Below are 22779 nucleotides of genomic sequence, written 5' to 3' on the forward strand. Positions count from 1 at the left end.
CCTCACCCTATTATAATTCAACAGGGAAGATCTTATCTCTCATCATCTCTAGCTGCTTTAATGAATTAAAATATACAAAGTTATGTTTGAATTGGGTGGGAAAAAGGTGTGTGTGTGTGTGTGTGTGTGTGTGTGTGTGTGTTAGTGCGGAAACATGGCCAGAGAAGGACTTCGGACGTTGGTGGTTGCAAAGAAGTCTCTGTCTGAGGAGCAGTACCAGGACTTTGAGGTACAAATCCATGATCCTCATAACTGGGGTTTATTTGAATGCTTTTTGTGGCATTATCCTCCTCCTTTATCGCTGCGTTGTGCCTCTGTAGAATCGTTATAACCAGGCGAAGCTGAGTCTGCATGATCGTGCTCTGAAAGTTGCAGCAGTGGTTGAAAGTTTGGAGAGGGAGATGGAGCTGCTGTGTGTGACCGGAGTAGAGGATCAGCTGCAGGCTGACGTCAGACCCACGCTGGAGCTCCTCCGCAACGCTGGCATCAAGGTCCAGCCACCCGCAACCTACTTTACTTTACTCAGGATTAGAAGATGGCGGAATATTCTGTGCAGTGGTGGGGTCTTCTACTAACCATTATTTCTCTCACATTACAGATCTGGATGTTGACCGGAGACAAGCTAGAGACGGCTACGTGCATCGCCAAAAGCTCTCATCTGGTGTCCAGAAACCAAGATATACACGTCTTCAGGCCGGTTGGTGTTAAAGCCTTGGTTTCAAATCCATGCTGTATATTTCGTTAGCTGCTCTAGAAACTTGAAGAAAACCATTTCACTTGGGCTACATCCACACGACAACGGCAACGAGATGTTATTTTAAAAAATATCGCGTCCAAATGGGCAACAATCAGTAAAATATCAGGTCCATATGGCAACGCAACGCTTGCTGAAAACGATGCAATACACATGCCACACCTCTAGGGGCGTTGTAAGACGGTCCCTTCGGAGACACCAGAACAATAGAAGAAGTAAGGACGCATGCACATAAACTATTATGCGCGAGACTTCATATTAGCCACAAAGTCAGAAAAATCTGTTCGTAAAATTACGTTATAATGACCAAATACAATGAAAAGTATTTTTCCAGTCTCACCTGTGAAAGGTAATCCCATGTGATCTCGTTTGGACTGTAAACCTGTTGGTACAGTTAAACGCAGCACATGAATGAGGCATCTTTATTCTCCGCTTTGACCCATCCAATATGGCGGCGAGGATGACGTATGATTCTACGCGGAAGGCGGCGTCTTTAATGGTCCGGAATAAATTGAATGCTACACGTTGATGGATTAATTTGTTCTTCTACGCCCTTTTTGAGGAATGTATTGTAGGACTTAAACCAACATCTGAAGAGGTGAGATCGCTCCTTTTTTTCCCTATTTTTGCTGGCGGGATTGACTCTGCCCTAAGGGCTATTTTCTCTCTCTCTCACTCACTTTGCACCATTACACAATAAATATTCACAGTGAAAATATTTTGTAAGCGCGTTTCATGAACCAAGTTATAGGATTTGTTGACAACTCGCATCGAGTTCGTTACACTTCTACCCGGCGTGAAGCACTGACAGTCATGTGGTTGTGACGTCATCGTAAACAAATCCGTTCTACTCATCCAGACGACTTCGCAACGGCAACGTTGCCAGATCTTTCCACTCTGGAACCCGTTCTCAAAATATTGCATTTTGGGGCACCCAAAACGCCGGTGCCGTGTGGACGCCAGGCCGAAACGATAAACAATTGTATCGGATTCACCTGAATCCATTGCCGTGTGGACAGGGCCTTGATCAGTATTGTGTGCGCGTGTCAGATTCAGAGATGCCTACTAGTACGGATTGGCCGTATTTTGTACGGAAAAGTTACGTAAATACGATGTTACGGCAAACAGTGTTATTCTGTACGGAATTATTATAAAGTCTTAAAAAATTCCAGTGAGTTGTTTTTAAATGTCCAAGCGACTTTTTCAATCCATGCGCGATTCACGGCTAGGCTATTTATTTTTACGACAACCGCACATGCTGTGTGTGACATGCGCAGGTTCCGCACATTTGTTTGCGCTATTTTCGATACGGTAGAATGGCCGTGCATTACACCCAGTCAAAAGGGCAATGGATACGCGCACTGCAAACTGTGTAGAACTGACATTAACATCACTCATGGTGGTCGCGATGACTGCACGCGGCATGTCAACTCCAAAAAAAACATATGGAGTATGCTGAAATGGCGAGTCAGGCGGAAAGTAAATCTGGGGGTATCCAGCAGTTTTTTACGAAATCTGTGGATGAAAAGACACGGAACGTGACCCATGCTGAAGCGGTGATGGTTGACCTGTGCTTGGAGTTGAACTTGCCAATTAGTGCCATGAAATGTGAGTTAAACTTATTCAGTTTCTTTTTACATGTCTGATTTTTATTCACTGAAATATCAAACACTGGCTGTACTTTTTTAATTCAAAGTCTTTTCAGTGTTGCAAGTGCAAATGTACATGTAGTATGATCAAAAACAGAATTTTATGATTAGTGCTGTTGGGATTGTGGCAAAAAATTGATCATTCCACTGTTTTAAATACAATTATAAATGTCATTTTATTCAATGTCTCTTCTGAAGCATTATGCTGAAGTATTTATATATTGGGACATTAAGATAACAATGTCGGACTCTCTTTGGCGTGAAATAAGAAATTTTTAAAAAATTTTATTAGAATCCGTTAACAGGTAGAACATTTTGCCAGGCAATATACAACCCCTATTCCAAAAAAGTTGGGACAAAGTACAAATTGTAAATAAAAACGGAATGCAATGATGTGGAAGTTTCAAAATTCCATATTTTATTCAGAATAGAACATAGATGACATATCAAATGTTTAAACTGAGAAAATGTATCATTTAAAGAGAAAAATTAGGTGATTTTAAATTTCATGACAACAACACATCTCAAAAAAGTTGGGACAAGGCCATGTTTACCACTGTGAGACATCCCCTTTTCTCTTTACAACAGTCTGTAAACGTCTGGGGACTGAGGAGACAAGTTGCTCAAGTTTAGGGATAGGAATGTTAACCCATTCTTGTCTAATGCAGGATTCTAGTTGCTCAACTGTCTTAGGTCTTTTTTGTCGTATCTTCCGTTTTATGATGCGCCAAATGTTTTCTATGGGTGAAAGATCTGGACTGCAGGCTGGCCACTTCAGTACCCGGACCCTTCTTCTATGCAGCCATGATGCTGTAATTGATGCAGTATGTGGTTTGGCATTGTCATGTTGGAAAATGCAAGGTCTTCCCTGAAAGAGACGTCGTCTGGATGGGAGCATATGTTGCTCTAGAACCTGGATATACCTTTCAGCATTGATGGTGTCTTTCCAGATGTGTAAGCTGCCCATGCCACATGCACTAATGCAACCCCATACCATCAGAGATGCAGGCTTCTGAACTGAGCGCTGATAACAACTTGGGTCGTCCTTCTCCTCTTTAGTCCAAATGACACGGCGTCCCTGATTTCCATAAAGAACTTCAAATTTTGATTCATCTGACCACAGAACAGTTTTCCACTTTGCCACAGTCCATTTTAAATGAGCCTTGGCCCAGAGAAGACGTCTGCGCTTCTGGATCATGTTTAGATACGGCTTCTTCTTTGAACTATAGAGTTTTAGCTGGCAATGGCGGATGGCACGGTGAATTGTGTTCACAGATAATGTTCTCTGGAATTATTCCTGAGCCCATTTTGTGATTTCCAATACAGAAGCATGCCTGTATGTGATGCAGTGCCGTCTAAGGGCCCGAAGATCACGGGCACCCAGTATGGTTTTCCGGCCTTGACCCTTACGCACAGAGATTCTTCCAGATTCTCTGAATCTTTTGATGATATTATGCACTGTAGATGATGATATGTTCAAACTCTTTGCAATTTTACACTGTCGAACTCCTTTCTGATATTACTCCACTATTTGTCGGCGCAGAATTAGGGGGATTGGTGATCCTCTTCCCATCTTTACTTCCGAGAGCCGCTGCCACTCCAAGATGCTCTTTTTATCCCCAGTCATGTTAATGACCTATTGCCAATTGACCTAATGAGTTGCAATTTGGTCCTCCAGCTGTTCCTTTTTTGTACCTTTAACTTTTCCAGCCTCTTATTGCCCCTGTCCCAACTTTTTTGAGATGTGTTGCTGTCATGAAATTTCAAATGAGCCAATATTTGGCATGAAATTTCAAAATGTCTCACTTTCGACATTTGATATGTTGTCTATGTTCTATTGTGAATACAATATCAGTTTTTGAGATTTGTAAATTATTGCATTCCGTTTTTATTTACAATTTGTACTTTGTCCCAACTTTTTTGGAATCGGGGTTGTAATATAATACTTTTGAGGAGTTTCATTCAATACCAATGATTGGTAGTCAACCGTAATGTCTGCAAACAGGGAACACTATTGTATTTATAAAAATGTGATATATTGTATGCTCTAGAAATTTGTTGAGTGGAAATTCAGTTGAGGTGGCTGCTCGCGTTTTGTTTATTCAATTCACGCAAAACAGTTCTTTTTAATAATTTAAATGTTAAACATATTGGTATATGCACCTCTTTATAATGGAAATGCGCATAAATTAATGTTACTGAAAGTCATTCCAAAATACTGAAAAATGTTTTCAAGAATACTGAAATTCAAAATTTGGGGTAGGCATCTCTGCAGATTGTATAATGATTGGCAGTTTGGAAATCTTGTACGAGTTATCGGGTGAGTTTTGATTACAAGTTCTACACGGTAGGTGTCTAATCGAGGCGAGGCCCACCTGGAGCTCAACGCTTTCAGGAGGAAACACGACTGCGCTCTGGTGATCTCAGGAGACTCTCTGGAGGTAGGCCAGCTTAAACACTCTGCATTATTGATGAGGTTTGTCTTAGGTGGTGCGAAACAGGAAGTACCATGTATACTGAGAGAATCTGAAAAGAACAGCACAGAAATCCTTGTTTGCTAAAGTGTGTGTGTGGTGTTTTTTTTTTTTTTTATTTTATTTTTTTTTCCCTCTTTTCTCCAGGTGTGTCTGCGTTACTATGAGCACGAGTTTGTGGAGCTGGCGTGTCAGTGTCCGGCCGTGGTGTGCTGCCGCTGTTCTCCCACACAGAAGGCCCAGATTGTCAGACTGCTTCAGCAGCACACAGCCAACAGAACCTGCGCTATCGGTCAGCACTCGCGTGTGCTCGCGCTCACTCTCTTCTTTCTTTCTTTTTTCCTTCTTTCTATATCTCTCACCCTTTCTCTCCATCTCTCTCACCTTCTATCTCTTTCTTTCTGTACTTATTTCTCTTCTTTTCTTTCTCCTGCTTTCTTTCTATCTCTCCTCCTTTTTCTTTCTTTCGCTCCTGCTTTCTTTCTCTCTGCCTCTCTTTTCTATCTCTTGCTTTTCTGTCTCCTTTTTCTTTTCTCTCCTTTCTTTCTCGCATCTCTCTCACCCTTTCTCTCTCTCTCACTTTTTCTTTCTTCTCTGTTCTTTCGTGCCTCCTTTTTTTCTCACCCTCTCCCGCTTTTCTGTCTCTCTCTGTCCTTTCTTTCTTTTTGCTTTCTTCCCCCTCTCCATTTTTCCTGTCTTGGTTTTTTTTTTTCATTCCTGTTTAGCCCTTTTTCCTCAATCTCGCTATCTCCTGATGACTTCCTGTATTAAAATGTTCATAATGCAGGTTAAGGATGGCTTGCTCTATGACTTCTACATGACGTTTTAACGGGCTGCATTTCTGTTAATCCAGTTTAATTGAAGTTTTTGACTCATCTCATTATCTCTAGCCGCTTTATCCTGTTCTACAGGGTCGCAGGCAAGCTGGAGCCTATCCCAGCTGACTACGGGCGAAAGGCGGGGTACACCCTGGACAAGTCGCCAGGTCATCACAGGGCTGACACATAGACACAGACAACCATTCACACTCACATTCACACCTACGGTCAATTTAGAGTCACCAGTTAACCTAACCTGCATGTCTTTGGACTGTGGGGGAAACCGGAGCACCCGGAGGAAACCCACGCGGACACGGGGAGAACATGCAAACTCCGCACAGAAAGGCCCTCGCCGGCCACGGGGCTCGAACCCGGACCTTCTTGCTGTGAGGCGACAGCGCTAACCACTACACCACTGTGCCGCCCAAGTTTTTGACTATACAGTAGACCCCCACCTATTCGCGGTTCAGTATTCGCGAATTCACATATTCGCGGGATTTTATGTACAACATATCTCCTATACATTCACGGAAATCTCAGCAATTCGTGGTCATTTGCCGCGAACATATCGAATGTTTACGCACTGCGAACGTTTACGCACTGCTACATTCTCGGAGCCGAATGCTCGCTCGCTATTGGCTGAAGTTTGAATGGCAGGCTGCTGCTCATTGGCTGATACAAATGAGCGCGTTGTACAGTACAGTCTCACGGTTCCTGTAGTTCAGACTTGTTCATGTGTTGTGCGTTCTTGGTATTTTTGAATAATTTTTACGCCCTACAATGGCTCCTAAACGCTCTGCATCTTCTAAGGCTCCTGCCAAGGAACCTAAGCGCCAGAAGAAGGTAATGACGCTGCAGGAGAAGGTAGGACTTCTCGATATGCTAAAGGAAGGGAAGAGTTTTGCGGCAGTGGCTCGTCACTACGGCATCAACGAGAGTACCGTGCGCTACATAAAGAGCAGTTTTATGGGGGGTTTTACAAGTATTCGTGATTTTGGCTTATTCGCGGCCATGTTCGGTCCCTAACCCCCGCGAATACTGAGGGCTTACTGTATACTAAAATTTTAGGGAAAAAAATCCATTGAACAAAGTCTAGTATTAAAGGAACAGTCCACCGTACTTCCATAATGAAATATGCTCTTATCTGAATTGAGACGAGCTGCTCCGTACCTCTCCGAGCTTTGCGCGACCTCCCAGTCAGTCAGACGCAGTCAGACGCACTGTCACTCCTGTTAGCAATGTAGCTAGGCTCAGTATGGCCAATGGTATTTTTTGGGGCTGTAGTTAGATGCGACCAAACTCTTCCACGTTTTTCCTGTTTACATAGGTTTATATGACCAGTGATATGAAACAAGTTCAGTTACACAAATTGAAACGTAGCGATTTTCTATGCTATGGAAAGTCCGCACTATAATGACAGGTGTACTAACACCTTCTGCGCGCTTCGGCAGCGCATTGATACGGAGCTCAGATATCAATGCGCTGCCGAAATGCGCAGAAGGTGTTAGTACGCCTGTCATTATAGTGCGGACTTTCCATAGCATAGAAAATCGCTACGTTTCAATTTGTGTAACTGAACTTGTTTCATATCACTGGTCATATAAACCTATGTAAACAGGAAAAACGTGGAAGAGTTTGGTCGCATCTAACTACAGCCCCAAAAAATACCATTGGCCGTGCTGAGCCTAGCTACATTGCTAACAGGAGTGACAGCGCGTCTGACTGACTGGGAGGTCGCGCAAAGCTCGGAGAGGTACGGAGCAGCTCGTCTCAATTCAGATAAGAGCATATTTCATTATGGAAGTACGGTGGACTGTTCCTTTAAGGCATTAAATTAATTCATACTATATCTTGTTTTAATCCATTTGCAGGTTCTGGGTATGATGAGTGTTTTTATAGCCCTCTGTTTTATCCGTTCCCTCTGCTCAGGTGATGGAGGAAATGATGTCAGTATGATCCAGGCTGCAGATTGTGGTATCGGCATCGAAGGAAAGGTAACGTGGTTCTGGCCGAGTCCATTCCTCAGCCAGCCCGTATCTTTGAATCGTAATATTCATCTATCTATAAAGCTCGCTCAGCTGATAAAACAGAAAGCTTCTTTTGTCAATAAATAAACATTTCTAAATAGTCAACGAAGATGGGTGTTAGGACGAATCGTCACCAGGTATTAAGGGTTTACATTTCACTGATTTAGAGGGATGTGTGATTGTGTGTAGGAGGGCAAGCAGGCATCTCTGGCTGCAGATTTCTCCATAACACAGTTTAAACACATCGGACGGCTGCTGGTGGTGCACGGCCGCAACAGCTACAAACGCTCCGCCGCCCTCGGCCAGTTCGTCATGCACCGCGGCATGATCATCTCAACCATGCAGGTAGCATCAAGTTAATACCCTTCACGATTTATTCACCTCCTCATACGAATTCTTTTTATAGTAATGTCCCGATCAGAAGCTGAGTGTTCATGCAGAGTTTTTTTTTTTTTTGTCTCCTTAGGCCGTGTTTTCCTCCATTTTCTACTTTGCGTCTGTTCCTCTGTACCAGGGCTTCCTCATGGTCGGGTATGTGAGCTATGACTGTGTGTCTCGACCTGTTTTTGGCTGTGTGTCGTGCTAATGCTGCGTCGCTTATATTCACAGCTATGCCACCATCTACACCATGTTCCCAGTGTTCTCTCTTGTGCTCGATCAGGACGTGAAGCCGGAAGTGGCACTGCTTTATCCAGAGCTGTATAAAGACCTTACCAAGGTGACGCACTACACCACCTTCAAAACCCACCATCCACTTCGTTCACAAAAGGAGTGGACTTAACGAATTAACTAGTACAATGTTTGTCGATGAATGAATAAAAGAAATATCAGGCTGATTTTTATTTTTGCATTGAGATTTGTCTTTGATGCATGTCGGTGATTTTAATTCTGATTCTCTCCTTTGCCTTAGGGACGCTCCTTGTCATTTAAAACCTTCCTTATTTGGGTCTTGATAAGTGTGTATCAAGGTAAAACATCTTGAGATTTGGCATGTGTCTAAGGCTACGTTCAGACTGCACCCTGAAACGACCCATATCCGATTTTTTTGCCCATATGCGACCTGTATCCGATTTCTTATTGACAATCTGAACGACACAGATCCGATTTTTTTCACATGCGACCCAGGCCGCTTGGATATGTGGTCCTAGTTCCGATGCATATCCGTTATTTTCACATGCGACTGCAGTCTGACCGGACAGGTCGCATTCATGCGACCTACACGTCATCAACAAGAGACAAACGTCACTATTCTGCGTTGGCTAATCCCGCCTCTTTGGTGGAAAACAACATTTTGTACAGTTTTCAGAATTTAAATAGACTTTTATAGAATTGATCAAGCTAATGGTGGATTTGGTAGGGACCTGGATGTGGATCTGTTAGCCTGATTAAATAAAACAGTTTCTATAACTGATTTATAACTTAAACCATCCTGTATTACAAGATTATAAGATTGTTCTGGAAATTTCCAGTAATTTGACACCTTCGGTCTCATTAGTCTGCTGCCCACATTAATCAGATTATTGTGTGAGTTCCGCCGCCGCCACAAAAACCACATCGCCAGGTCTCGCCTCATCTCCATAGCAAACTGCACTGGTGTTTCTGCACCTTGAGCCAGCGCTGAGAGAAGTTGCAGAATTCAGCTGGCTATAAACAATCTAAATAAATATTTATAAAAATGTAGAAAAAGTTTATTAATATGACGAAATAAATATGTGCAAATTATTAAGCCTGAATTAAGAGTTTGGTAATACAGCGGCCGTATCCCAAATGACTGCCTACTGAAGCTCGAGTGCACTATATAGAGTTTAAAAATCCATTACTTCCTAGTAACATGTAGTGCACTTATATAGAAATTAGAGAGACATTTAGGAGTCAACCCTCGTTACCAGGCTACACGTTTTCATTTCAGTTCAGAAACAAAAACACACACGAGACCTCACACTTTAACACTAACCAGATAATTAAACAAACAAACAAACAAAAAAATCATTAAACTTGAAGAGTGCGCTTTTTTTTTGTTTACGTATTACGTAGATGTGCTTATTACGTGTCAATTTGCGCATGCGGGACACTTTTGGGTCGTTTTCCGTTCATATTGGAGATCGCATACAAGTCTCATATAATTGGTAATGTGAACGGCCTAACAAAAAAATCGGATTTCACAACAAATCGGATATGGGTCGTTTCAGGTTGCAGTCTGAACGTAGCCTAAATGTCTGTGTGTTAGTATTGGTGACTAGCGCCCTCAGTGTGAGTAAATTTTGCATTTGTGATATTGGCTAAAACAAACTCGAGGCAGAGTATAGAACTCGCACCCTTTGCAAGTGTCTTAACCTGTTCCTTCAGCTACTGTGACTTCGCAGAAGCAAACACGTGATTGCTTTTATAAAAGCTAAAGCAAAATTGCAGAAACCTTGCATTTGTAATAAACAGTATAGCGTAAACGTACTATACTGTGTCTGGGATCGACGTTTTATCCGGAAGCTCTGAAGGAGCAGCCTTTTATTTTTTTTTTTGGTCACGTAAACGGATCCTTCCGTGCAGCGAGAGAGATCAGTGTCCCTGTCCAAGCGTGACATCCCGACAGCTCCCGCTTTTTAATTAAACCTCGATACACAGAGAAAAGCGACAGTGGGGTCTATACGGGCGACGGCCTCATTTAATCCGGCAGTTAACTCCGAGGAATGCCCCGAGCCTCCGCCACATGAAGAGGCACAATTATGCGATCAGTCAGAGGCCATTAGACTGAGCCGGGCTGCTGTTTATGATGAAAATGAAAAGGAGGCTGATACAGTAAGCAGTGGAAAGCGGAGAGCGTCGTTCAAGTGGAGACTCGAGATCAAAATCTGTTACTTTCTCATGTGGGTGAATTTTACGTGTGGATTGTTTTTGCCAATATCGATGCTGATTTAGTTCTGAAAAGTTAAACCAGTTCTGTACATGATGCAGTGATTGAGTTATTCTCTCTTTCTCCACCAGGGGGCATCCTGATGTATGGCGCCCTACTGTTATTCGATCAGGAGTTTGTCCATGTTGTGGCCATCTCATTCACGGCTCTGATTGTTACCGAGCTGCTGATGGTGGCTCTGACCGTTCGAACCTGGCACTGGCTCATGGTGGTGGCAGAGTTCTTCAGCCTCGGCTGCTACCTCGCCTCGCTCGCCTTTCTAAACGAGTACTTTGGTAAGAATGCATGTACATCGATTCTCTTTGCTTAAAAGCCACACGCACACTTAATAATCCCCTTTTTGTGAAATACATTTGGCGAGTAGCCAGAAAGGTGGAATAATGTTCATAAGATTAGCGGAGTATTGTTCGTAGTATGTTGATTTTATTCCAGACCCATCACTAAGCGGCTCTTAGAACGACTTCAGTACCGGTGGACGATGGTTTAACATGATAGTTATGGTGTATTTGTCTTGCAGGTGTATAATTTGGTTGAAAGTCCAATGTCATTGACCTCATGGGTCAATTTTAATTTATACCGGTGTGCTCCAGTTTTCAATTCTGATTGGTCGGAAGGTGTTGATTTAATTTTCTATAACGGTAGCTCTGACCGTAGTTCCAGCTTCCAGGCAAATCACAGGTTTATATTTCTGTATTCTATAACTTTTATGTAGCAGGCACTCGATTTAAAAATGTGTGCAAATTTTGATATTTTCTGTGAGGAGACATTTAGTTAGCCCAGCGCTTTGTAACAGTCAGAGGTAAAGCTGTATGTTTAAGTTTTCCAGCATGGGAAAATTTTACAGAAGGACAGCTGTGCGGTTTCTCAGTAACATGACTTTAGGGGTGTTCACACAGCAACTTTTACTCCGGTGTAGCACCGGGGCTGCCCCGGTAGAGCGTTCACACGGTACAAAGTTATACCGGTGTAGCCCCTGAAAGCTGCTTAATCTAACGGTGCGAATCTAACCCTGCTCGGGAGGTGGTTTAAGAAATTTACTCCGGAGTAAATACTAGTTTGCGGGGCAGCACCGATATAAAATGGGACGTCTGAACGCTACAGGGGTAGACTCGCTACGCGTGAGGAGAGTTGATTACATACGGGCATTGCATAATTTGCATCCCGTTATTTTGCGCTTCCAAAATGGCGAATATCAACAACAACAGAACTGCGTGTCTTCCAGTGTTGCCAGATTGGGCGGTTTTAAGTGCATTTTGGCGGATTTGAGCATATTTTGGGCTGGAAAACGTCAGCAGTATCTGGCAACACTGGTGTCTTCATCCACGTTGTTTTCCCGGCGCTTGGTGATGCCATGACAACCGGGAAAAGGAAGTACATTTTCACGCATGTGCATATTTCATTTCCGCATTATTACTATCGTATAGCACGGTCGCAAAAACTGCCGTGTGAACGCAAGTGGGGCTGCACCGGTGCTAACACGCTTCTCTATAGTAAGCAGGTTTGTGATGTGTGAACGCTGCACAAAATTTACACCAGTGTAAGATGTATCACAACAAAATACATCGGTGCAGCATCGATGCAAATATGTGCCGTGTGAACACCCCTTTTGTCGTCTTAACTTTACAAGATATAACAGAGTTTGGTAAGAGAACAACCGTTTATAGTTGCAAAGTGATAACAGGAATGGTAAATTGTTATACCCCCAGCTCTGATGGGGGGGGGGGGGGGTATATACTGGTTTACCTCTCTGTCCGTCCATCCATCCAAAATGCCCTTTTACTCAGCAGCCACACATCGTTGGTACCAAACTTCAGCTTGAGGTTCTATACTGTCCCAAAATCACTCACTCATTCACTACTCGCTATATAGGGAATTACTATATAGAGGACTATACAGTGAGCTCATTGGTAAAATGAAAAAAAACGCTTTCGGACACTAGTCCGTCGCGCTGGTATTGACATCATTACTGTCTTACAATTAAAAGGTGCCAGATCAGTCGGCTGGTGGGTTTTCAAAATAAATACATGCGTGTATTTTTGTGATAAATCCATATTATACTGAGCGCATTTCCCACATTAATCAGTACAAAGTACCTGCATCTTTCAGTTCTTTTTAATCAAGGCTGAATACTTTCTTCTTTGCCGCTGCCTTTTATTACATCAGATTTGAGACTTTTCATTTGATTCCTTTCAGTGCGACCGCAATGCATGATGGGATATATTGCTTGGTTAGTGACCATCAGTTGTACGCTACTTTTCGTGATGCATTGTAGGATACTTTGAGTGCACTACACAGGCTGTAAATAATCCTTACTTGCCCCTTTTCCACCAAAGCAGTTCCAGGGCTGGTTCGGGGCCAGTGCTTAGTTTGGAACCGGGTTTTCTGTTTCCACTGACAAAGAACTGGCTCTGGGGCCAGAAAAACCGGTTCCAGGCTAGCACCAACTCTCTGCTGGGCCAGAGGAAAGAACTGCTTACGTCAGTGGGGGGGCGGAGTTAAGACCAACAACAATAACAAGACCGCTAAAGATCGGCATTTTTAAGCGGCGAGAAGCAGCAGCTGTACAAACGCGAAGTCATCCATTATTATTATTATTGTTGTTGCTGCTGCTGCTGCTTCTTCCGTGTTGTTTTTGCTTCGAAATTCGCGCCAAGGTTTAAGCAAACGTAGCGACGTAACTGATGTATACAGCGATGTAATGACACATACAGCGACGTAATGACATGGCACCGCAAGCTATGGAAAAGCAAACTGGTTCTCAGCTGGCTCGCAAGTTGAACGAGTTGTGAACTAGAGCCCTGCACTCCCGCAGGAGTCCCGCAGGACCCGACGCAAAGCAGTGCGGCCCGGGACAAATTTTGAAAGCTCATTGCGGGCGCGGGCGGGAGGGGGAGTGCACAATGCGGGCGCGGGCGGGAGAGGTGATAAGCTGCAGTCCCGCTAACTAAAAACGTGTTTAAAATAAAATTTATAAATTATTAATTTATGTCTATCGTATATAATTTGTGCTGGATATTTTATTTGGCATTAATAAAAACATTTTAAGATGCCTAAATTTGCGGATGTGGTCTAATCTCGCGTACGTTTCCGATTCCTTTCCGCTCTTCCGTGTTTGAGATCTCCGATCATGGCAGAAGAGCAGAGCTCCTCTAGTGAAGCTCACAGTGCTTCAGAAGTAAGTGCTGCTTTAAAAAGAGGTACATTTACTGTTAAAAAGTCAAGAGTATTAATCCTAAGTATTAAAAAGTATTTAAAAAAGTATTAAAAAGTATTAACTAGTATTAAAAAGGACTGTGTATCACACAGATTGTTCAGTTTAAAGCTAGAAATAGACAGGGTATAATCTGAGGAGCTGGTTGTGGTTGCGCAGCACTTCATATGAGAGGAGAATAAAATCGCGGTTGGAATCATAACGCCACAGACTCGGGAGTGCGAGTGCGAAAAGCGAGAGCTGTCAATCAAAGTGAGAGCTGTCAATCATGAGCGCATGCAGCGCTCAACTTGGAATGTGTCAGCAGAATGTCAGAGTCTAAACAATAAACTTACAATAAATGAAGGATCGGTCAGTGGAGAGCTCAGCTAAGCTCAGCATGTTTAATTCCCCAAGCCAATGACAAGAACTTTCGTGAGAAATAACGCGAACGTCTGCATCATGCGGGATTTGCGGGCGGGAGCGGGACAAAATATGGCAGGCACGGGCAGGAGCGGGACTGAAAATCATAATTCTTTGCGGGAGCGGGACTGCACAATGCAGGAGCGGGCGGGAGCGGGACTGAAAATTCTGTCCCGCGCAGACCTCTATTGTGAACCAGCACTGGCCCCGAACCAGCCCTGGAACTGATTTGGTGGAAAAGGGGTAACTGTCGTTTCAGACAGCACTATAAAATGGCGTCCCCGCTATGTAGTGCCCTATATAGTGAGTAGGGAGCGATTTCGGACACGGGGCGTGTATACCGGTTTCAGGTCTGTCCCATGTCGACTTCCTGTTTACCGACTGAATGTATTTATGAAACGTAGTGTGGATTTTGACGCTATTTCAAGGATCAAAATGCTATTTCAAAATGACAGTTTACCAGGATGCTATTTGAAATCCCTGGGGAGAACGCTGCTCTTGACTTGTTTTCAGGATTAATTATTTGTTGAAGTCAACATTCATAAGTGTCCTGTTCCTTCGATTACCTGCGTTCTGATATAAGCGAGAGCGGAGGATACGTAAGTGAGCAGTAGTTGATCTTGTTACTATAGAAAGATGAACATATGAACCTGTGAATTAGCTTGGCGCTGGCGTTATCGACGGAGCTGCTGTTATAGAAAATGAATCGACCAATCAGATTTGAGAATTCAATACCGCTATGGTACAAGTGTCTTAATGAACGTTTTGTCCACTGCTTGATTTCTAAGCTTTTCGCACACTCACCCTCCTGTCTTTCTCTCTCTCCTACTGCCTTGCTCCATGGCTTTCACTCAGGCATAGGTAGAGTGTCCTTAGGAGCCTTCCTGGGTAGGTTCTCTGTTCTGTGATCTCTCATGGACTCCCTCCCTCAGACACATGTCCTTTCCCCCAGTCACCTCTCGCTCATGCCTATCAGATGTGCTATGAACCAGTGACTCATGTTCTTTCTTTTCCAGAACATTCCACCATCACTACTCACTGTATCACCATGTGCCAGACCCTTTTCCAGTCAAGCACCATAAGACGCTAGATGTATCAGAAGCCCTGATCTGATCTGATCTGATCTGGAATTCTCTCTCTCTCTCTCTCTCTCTCTCTCTCTCTCCCCCCTTGTGGTATTCCACCAGATCTGTCGTTCATCACGACGAAGACGTTCTTGTGGAAGGTGTGTGTGATCACGCTGGTCAGCTGCCTGCCTCTGTACATCATCAAGTACCTGAAGCGCAAGTTTTCGCCGCCCAGTTACTCCAAGCTGTCCTCCTGAGCTGACCCACTCTCACACAGGCACAGCATCAGAGCGTATAAACACACACACACACACACACACACACACACACCAGCAACTTAATAGACACTAGTGACGGTAGCTGTCCAGGAGCTTTATGAAGCTGGTGTTTCTGGTTGAAGTGTCTAATACTCTATGCCTCATGCTGTGGAGTATTACTCTACCCAGCTTTTCTTTTTTTTTTTGCCGGGTTATCGATGGACCACAAGCGTATACACTCGGCACAACAGGAGATGTACTGTGAATGCTTGGGAGGGGAAAAAAGAAGCAAAATGAAGCACAAGGAGTGAATGAAATCCCAGTGATGGAATTAGAAAAATGGAAATTCATTAGATGCCTGCTTTATTTGAGTGCATTTCAATCTAACCTGTGATTGTTTACTTTCCAGGGCTGTTCGGAGATTTATAGACTGGTACCAAAATCCAGAATCGTGACACCCAAAGGCATTTTTGAGACAAAGTCGGCAAACAGTCTTATTTTGTCAATTTGGGTGTGCCGAATTCAAATCTGCAATATGCCGAGCTCTACCTAACCTCTGTTGACCTCTAGAGGTCATTGAACTTTGGGCCTGTAAACGTCTCAGCTGAACCCAGTTTCTCAGCTTTCTAAGGAATGAAATGTACTAAAATGATTAATGAAGTTAGCAAACGGCCTCGTTTGTTAAATGTTTGGGTGCTGAATTCATTTTTCATTTGTAGAACGACATATGACCTCTGATAACCTCAGGGTCATTAAACTTGGCCTATAGGCCTATGCATTTAACGGCATTTTTAAACTGACTTTACTCCCCCAAAAAGAATATGAACAGACAAAAAACAAATAGAAAGGAACAAATACAACATTAAATGCCAGTCCATGTGACTTACTTTTCACAATGAGAATGCCTAGGCGATCACCTTACATAACATTGCATTACATTTAGCGGTTATTGTTTATACAAAGCTACTGAAAAAAGGACAGATTCAGCAGCATACAAAATGTGGGGTCATACAGGGTATACAGGTTCATCAGGGCTAGTATATATGAGAGTTTTTCTCTTTGTTGTTTGTTTTTTGTTTTAAACGGGGTAAAGCCTTTACAAAAAACAAACAACAAAGAAAAAAAACTCTCATATATACTAACCCTGATGAACCTGTATACCCTGTATGCCCCCACATTTTGTATGCTGCTGAATCTGTCCTTTTTTCAGTAGCTTTGTATAAACAATAACCGCTAAATGTAATGCAATGTTATGTAAGGTGATCGCCTAGGCATTCTCATTGTGAAAAGTAAGTCACATGTACATGGACTGGCATTTAATGTTGTATTTGTTCCTTTCTATTTGTTTTTTGTCTGTTCATATTCTTTTTGGGGGAGTAAAGTCAGTTTAAAAATGCCGTTAAATGCATAGGCCTATAGGCCAAGTTTAATGACCTTGAGGTTATCAGAGGTCATATGTCGTTTTACAAATGAAAAATGAATTCAGCACCCAAACATTTAACAAACGAGGCCGTTTGATAACTTCATTAATCATTTTAGTACATTTCATTCCTTAGAAAGCTGAGAAACTGGGTTCAGCTGAGACGTTTACAGGCCCAAAGTTCAATGACCTCTAGAGGTCAACAGAGGTCAGATAGAGCTCGGCATATTGCAGATTTGAATTCGGCACACCCAAATTGACAAAATAAGACTGTTTGCCGACTTTGTCTCAAAATGCCTTTAACTCCTTAAATAAGCACTTTTTTGAATTTTGGTACCAGTCTTAGATATATATATGAGTGATTCCACGCTTATGGGTACTGAAATGGGGACATGAACTTATTTTTAAAAATTCACCTAAAACCATTTCTTTTTTTTTTAACCATCAGGTCACAAAACATGTAATCTTTAATGAATGATATGTTAAAAGATAACTTTAATTTTCTGAGATGTAATAAAAACATATTTATATGCCAAAGTCAGAACGTAACAGAAGTGTTGTGGACATATATATTCTCAATTTTAACAATGTAGAATTACTTTTTGAAACATAGGAAGGTGATGTTTTAGCAAATATAATTAATAAACATGTGTAGTAGAATAAACATACACATTCTTTCAATAAGATTAACATGGTATAGAGCTAGATTGTAATTAATTTGTAACAGACGCGAGATGGACAATCGTAACAGAAGTAATGGAACAGACATCATTTTGGAACTCATAGGCTTGACTTTGGCATATAAATATGTTTTTATTACATCTCAGAAAATTAAAGTTATCTTTTAACATATCATTCATTAAAGATTACATGTTTTGTGACCTGATGGTAAAAAAAGAAATGGTTTTAGGTGAATAAGTTCATGTCCCATTTCGGTACCCATAAGTGTGGAATCACTCATATATATATATATAATGTGTATGTATGTGTGTGTGTGTGTGTGTACACAGTACTGTGCAGAAGTCTTAGGCACCCTGGAATTAAAAAAAAAATTTTTTTTTCCCCTTCCCTCTCCATACAAACTTTGTTATAGATTTCTGTTAACGACTTCTACATTATCAAGTCAGTACAAAAACATTTTAGAGTTACAAACGTTCGTTTTCCAGCACACAATTAAATGCTACAGGGGGAAAAAAGGTCATATCTGAGCAACATATTATATAAGAGAGCACTTTTCAGATTAAAATAAGAAAACATAATGAAGGCTGCTGGGTTTTGGTGCAAATTTTAAGAATCAAGCGTGACAGTGTCCAGAAGAACTGGGGCTGGTTCTGTAAGATGCTCAGTGAAGCCTACAGCTCATTTCCTTATCAAACTGCACTCACTGCACCTGAAACTACAATCATGGGTGTTTTTTTTTTTTTAATAAAAACGTTGAAACATTTCATTTCATTATTTTTAAGCCTTTTTTTTTTTGGGGTCCACAGCATTTCTTTACATGTGCCTAATAGTGTTGCACAATACTGTGTATATATAATGCGTATGTATGTTTTCTTGATGTGTATTATGATGTGCATTACTACAGCAGGTCGGATTGTCCGAATGAACTCGGAGCTTGTTTACGAAGGGGGAAAAGCAATCCTATGACTATCCTGTAAGGATTTTCTTCAGCTTCAATTGATTCTTTTTTTTTTTAACGATTTTCTATGCTGATTCATAAAGTTGTCTTATTTATTATAGATCAGTGATCCATTTAAGATGTTTTTTGTTCTATTCTCTGTGCCTGCGTGTTGGACAAATGACCAGACATGTATTTAGATGTGCCACAGTGCTGGGTTTTTTTTTTTCTACAAAGGGACTTCATTCTTCTGTAAACAAGAACTTTAGGAAGATATTGGACCATCAGCATGTGTTGAACTCCTCCATTCAGCTGACACAGCGACATTTGAATGTGTTCGTTTTAATCCTCAGCCTCTTCACTGCTCAGATTTGGTTCAGATAACTTTGCAGCTCTGAAGATAAAAGGGTTAGCATTAACCTTAATATTAGTCATGGAGGCCTGGTGATGTGGCGGCCTGGGAAAACCCTTCACGTGCTCACGATTAGCACGTGTTTACACCAAAGAGTGAAACGTTTCATGTAAATTGTACGAACACCCTGCTTGAAACACCTCGACGTTTATAACTAATCAGTTTATGGAAAAACACCACCACTGCCAAATTCGAACGAATTACAAGTTTCCAGTGGGATGTGAGCTCTGTTGGATCATCAGCATCATCCACATTGGGCTCGGTTTCATTCACAGTGATGGCAAGTCACAACATTTAAATGCGAGTCTGTTATCTTTTCATTCGACTGATCTCTGTTCATGCTAACATCAGTGAAGTGCTCGCTTATTCATTAATGTAGCTCATGTGACTGCGTTTTTGATGATTTTGATGCAATTACAAGGCAGATATTTTGACAACTAGTCACCGATTGATTGGTTGCTAATTGAATTAAATTGGATTCGGTCAATCCAATCCAAAAGACCGGATTTTTATTTATGTTCCTTTTCGGCTGTTTTCCAAAATTCAGCCACAGGAACATCCAACTGGTTTTCCCAGACCGTCACTCGTATAATCTTCATCGAGGTAAACTGGTGTCTGTTTCGCTGGCAGCACAATTAGAATGAATGAGATGAAATTTGAGTGCTTTGTCTAGCAAACACTGGACTGGACATTTTGTCGACTAAAACTGTACTCGTGAAAGGAATTTTTTTTTTTTTTGCCCAGATTTGTGTGTTTAAGGAATGAGTTTTATCATTCGTGTTACAAAAGAGAGGCAAGGTATTATCACTGCATTGTACTTTCTAAGTAGGGAAAAGATCTTTATTTGCTGTACACTTTTCCTTGATTTAGTGATGGATTTGGTTTGGATTTGAGTCATGCTGTGTTCTGGTTAGTCACTGAATCACACTGTCTTCATGTGAGGACCAAAGTATGCTGCTTTTTTTCCACAATGTATGTTGTGTGTGTGTGTGGGGGGGGGGGCTTTTTTGCAGACACTTTTTATACAGAATACCAAAATGTTTAAGGAATAAATTGACCAGCAAAAGTGTTAGTGCTAATAATGATAATAATTGGCGCCTCTGCTTTTGATGCGCTCGAGCTTGCTTTGTGTCCAAAACATTTTTTTAAAGAAAATCTAATTGTTGGTGTTATTGATATGATTGAATAATCGGCATTAAAGAGCAACGAGTTTAATTATTTAAGTTCTTCTTGGAAATTTTGTGAATTTTTTTTTTTTTTTTTTTAATGACCTTTTGGGTGCGGTTTATATATTCTGATTAAATATCCAGTTTGTTGCCAGGTTTGCTTTTGGCCACTAGATGGCAGCAGTTTCTTGTATGTACGAAGAGTTCACTAACTTTTGATTTCAGCTTTACAGATCAACACGGTCAGTCAGAAGTGTGTGAGCATATTAACTGGATGGTTTATTGCAGTTTAACTGAAAAGGGTGGCACACAAAAAGTTACACAATCTCCGATAGCTTCAGAAGTTGTAGGAGGTGAGATCACCTGAGAGATTCAAAATGGTGATTATTACATCCACTAATATTACTGAAGTACACCGCACTATTTCCTAGATTCCGCTTCTTATCAATGGTATGAGTATTTGTGTGTGTTCCACCAAAGACCTACGTTTTTGCATGAAATGATTCTTCTGTGGCTGCTGTGAGATCCTTAACGGACTCCTACAAGTGGTGCTTGAAAGTTTGAACCCTTTGGAATTTTTTTTCTATATTTCTGCATAAATATGACCTAAAACATCAGATTTTCACACAAGTCCTAAAAGTAGATAAAGAGAACCCAGTTAAACAAATGAGACAAAAATATTCATCTCATCTCATTATCTGTAGCCGCTTTATCCTGTTCTACAGGGTCTCAGGCGAGCTGGAGCCTATCCCAGCTGACTACGGGCGAAAGGCGGGGTACACCCTGGACAAGTCGCCAGGTCATCGCAGGGCTGACACATAGACACAGACAACCATTCACACTCACATTCACACCTACGGTCAATTTAGTGTCACCAGTTAACCTAACCTGCATGTCTTTGGACTGTGGGGGAAACCGGAGCACCCGGAGGAAACCCACGCGGACACGGGGAGAACATGCAAACTCCACACAGAAAGGCCCTCGCCGGCCACGGGGCTCGAACCCGGACCTTCTTGCCGTGAGGCGACAGCGCTAACCACTACACCACTGTGCCGCCCCAGACAAAAATATTATACTTGCTCATTTGTTTATTGAGGAAAATGATCCAATATTACATATCTGTGAGTGGCAATAGTATGTGAACCTCTAGGATTAGCAGTTAATTTGAAGGTGAAATTAGAGTCAGGTGTTTTCAATCAATGGGATGACAATCAGGTGTGAGTGGGCACCCTGTTTTATTTAAAGAACAGGGATCTATCAAAGTCTGATCTTCACAACACATGCTTGTGGAAGTGTCTGACACAAACAAAGGAGATTTCTGAGGACCTTGGAAAAAGTGTTGTTGATGCTCATCAGGCTGGAAAAGGTTACAAAGCTATCTCTAAAGAGTTTGGACTCCACCAATCCACAGTCAGACAGATTGTGTACAAGTGGAGGAAATTCAAGATCGTTGTTACCCTCCCCAGGAGTGGTCGACCAACAAAGATCACTCCAAGAACAAGGCGTGTAATAGTCAGCGAGGTCACAAAGGACCCCAGGGTAACTTCTAAGCAACTGAAGACCTCTCTCACATTTGGCTAATGTTCATGAGTCCACCATCAGGAGAACACTGAACAACAATAGTGTGCATGGCAGGATTGCAAGGAGAAAGCCACTGCTCTCCAAAAAGAACATTGCTGCTCATCTGCAGTTTGCTAAAGGTCACGTGGGCAAGCCAGAAGGCTATTGGAAAAATGTTTTGTGGACGGATGAGACCAAAATAGAACTTTTTGGTTTAAATGAGAAGTGTTGTGTTTACAGAAAGGAAAACACTGCATTCCAGCATAAGAACCTTATCCTGTCTGTGAAATATGGTGGTGGTAGTATCATGGTTTGGGTCTGTTTTGCTGCATCTGGGCCTGGACGGCTTGCCATCATTGATAGAACAATGAATTCTGAATTATACCAGCGAATTCTTAAGGAAAACGTCAGGACATCTGTCCATGAACTGAATCTCAAGAGAAGGTGGGTCATGCAGCAAGACAACGACCCTAAGCACACAAGGCGTTCTACCAAAGAATGGTTAAAGAAGAATAAAGTTAATGTTTTGGAATGGCCAAGTCAAAGTCCTGACCTTAATCCGATCGAAATGTTGTGGAAGGACCTGAAGCGAGCAAAAAAAAAAAAGCTTCTGCTTGTGCTTCATCGGAGTTCTCTGGTTTCTTCCCCCCTCTCAAAATCATGCTAGTAATTGCTCACACTTTGCCTCTGTCTGGAAGTGGATAAAGTGTTTCCTGAAGATGAATGAATATACACTACTCTGCAAAATCTTAGCTTCCTGATTATCTTTTTTTTTTATAGATTTTTTTTTTGGGGGGGGACTTTTTTCACCTTTATTGGATAGGACAGTGTAGAGACAGGAAATGAGCTGGAGAGAAAGAGACAGGGAGGGATCGGGAAATGACCTCGGGTCGGAATCGAACCCGGGTCCCTGGATTTATGGTATGGCGCCTTAGTCAACTGAGCCACGATGCCCCGTTTTTTATAGATTTTTATTCTGACTTATCATAGAAGCAGTATAAAAACATATTCAATTTCCAAACCTTAGTTTTCCAAA

General features: G+C 42.0%; 1 protein-coding gene across 1 annotated transcript in view; it reads left to right on the top strand.

The window, feature by feature from the left end:
• atp9b (ATPase phospholipid transporting 9B) overlaps nt 1-16047 on the top strand; it is a 150298-nt gene extending 134251 nt beyond the window's left edge. Inside the window, exons 18-29 of the mRNA XM_060942667.1 lie at nt 146-229; nt 321-491; nt 599-697; nt 4755-4844; nt 5025-5169; nt 7625-7689; nt 7912-8067; nt 8189-8253; nt 8332-8440; nt 8633-8690; nt 10702-10905; nt 15431-16047. Coding sequence (XP_060798650.1) covers nt 146-229; nt 321-491; nt 599-697; nt 4755-4844; nt 5025-5169; nt 7625-7689; nt 7912-8067; nt 8189-8253; nt 8332-8440; nt 8633-8690; nt 10702-10905; nt 15431-15567 — 1383 coding nt within the window. The 3' untranslated portion in view covers nt 15568-16047. The remainder of the gene's footprint in view (nt 1-145; nt 230-320; nt 492-598; nt 698-4754; nt 4845-5024; nt 5170-7624; nt 7690-7911; nt 8068-8188; nt 8254-8331; nt 8441-8632; nt 8691-10701; nt 10906-15430) is intronic.
• The last annotated feature ends 6732 nt before the right edge of the window (nt 16048-22779 follow it).

The sequence above is a fragment of the Neoarius graeffei genome, chromosome 16 (genome assembly GCF_027579695.1).
Source record: "Neoarius graeffei isolate fNeoGra1 chromosome 16, fNeoGra1.pri, whole genome shotgun sequence".
Taxonomy (NCBI): Eukaryota; Metazoa; Chordata; class Actinopteri; order Siluriformes; family Ariidae; genus Neoarius; species Neoarius graeffei.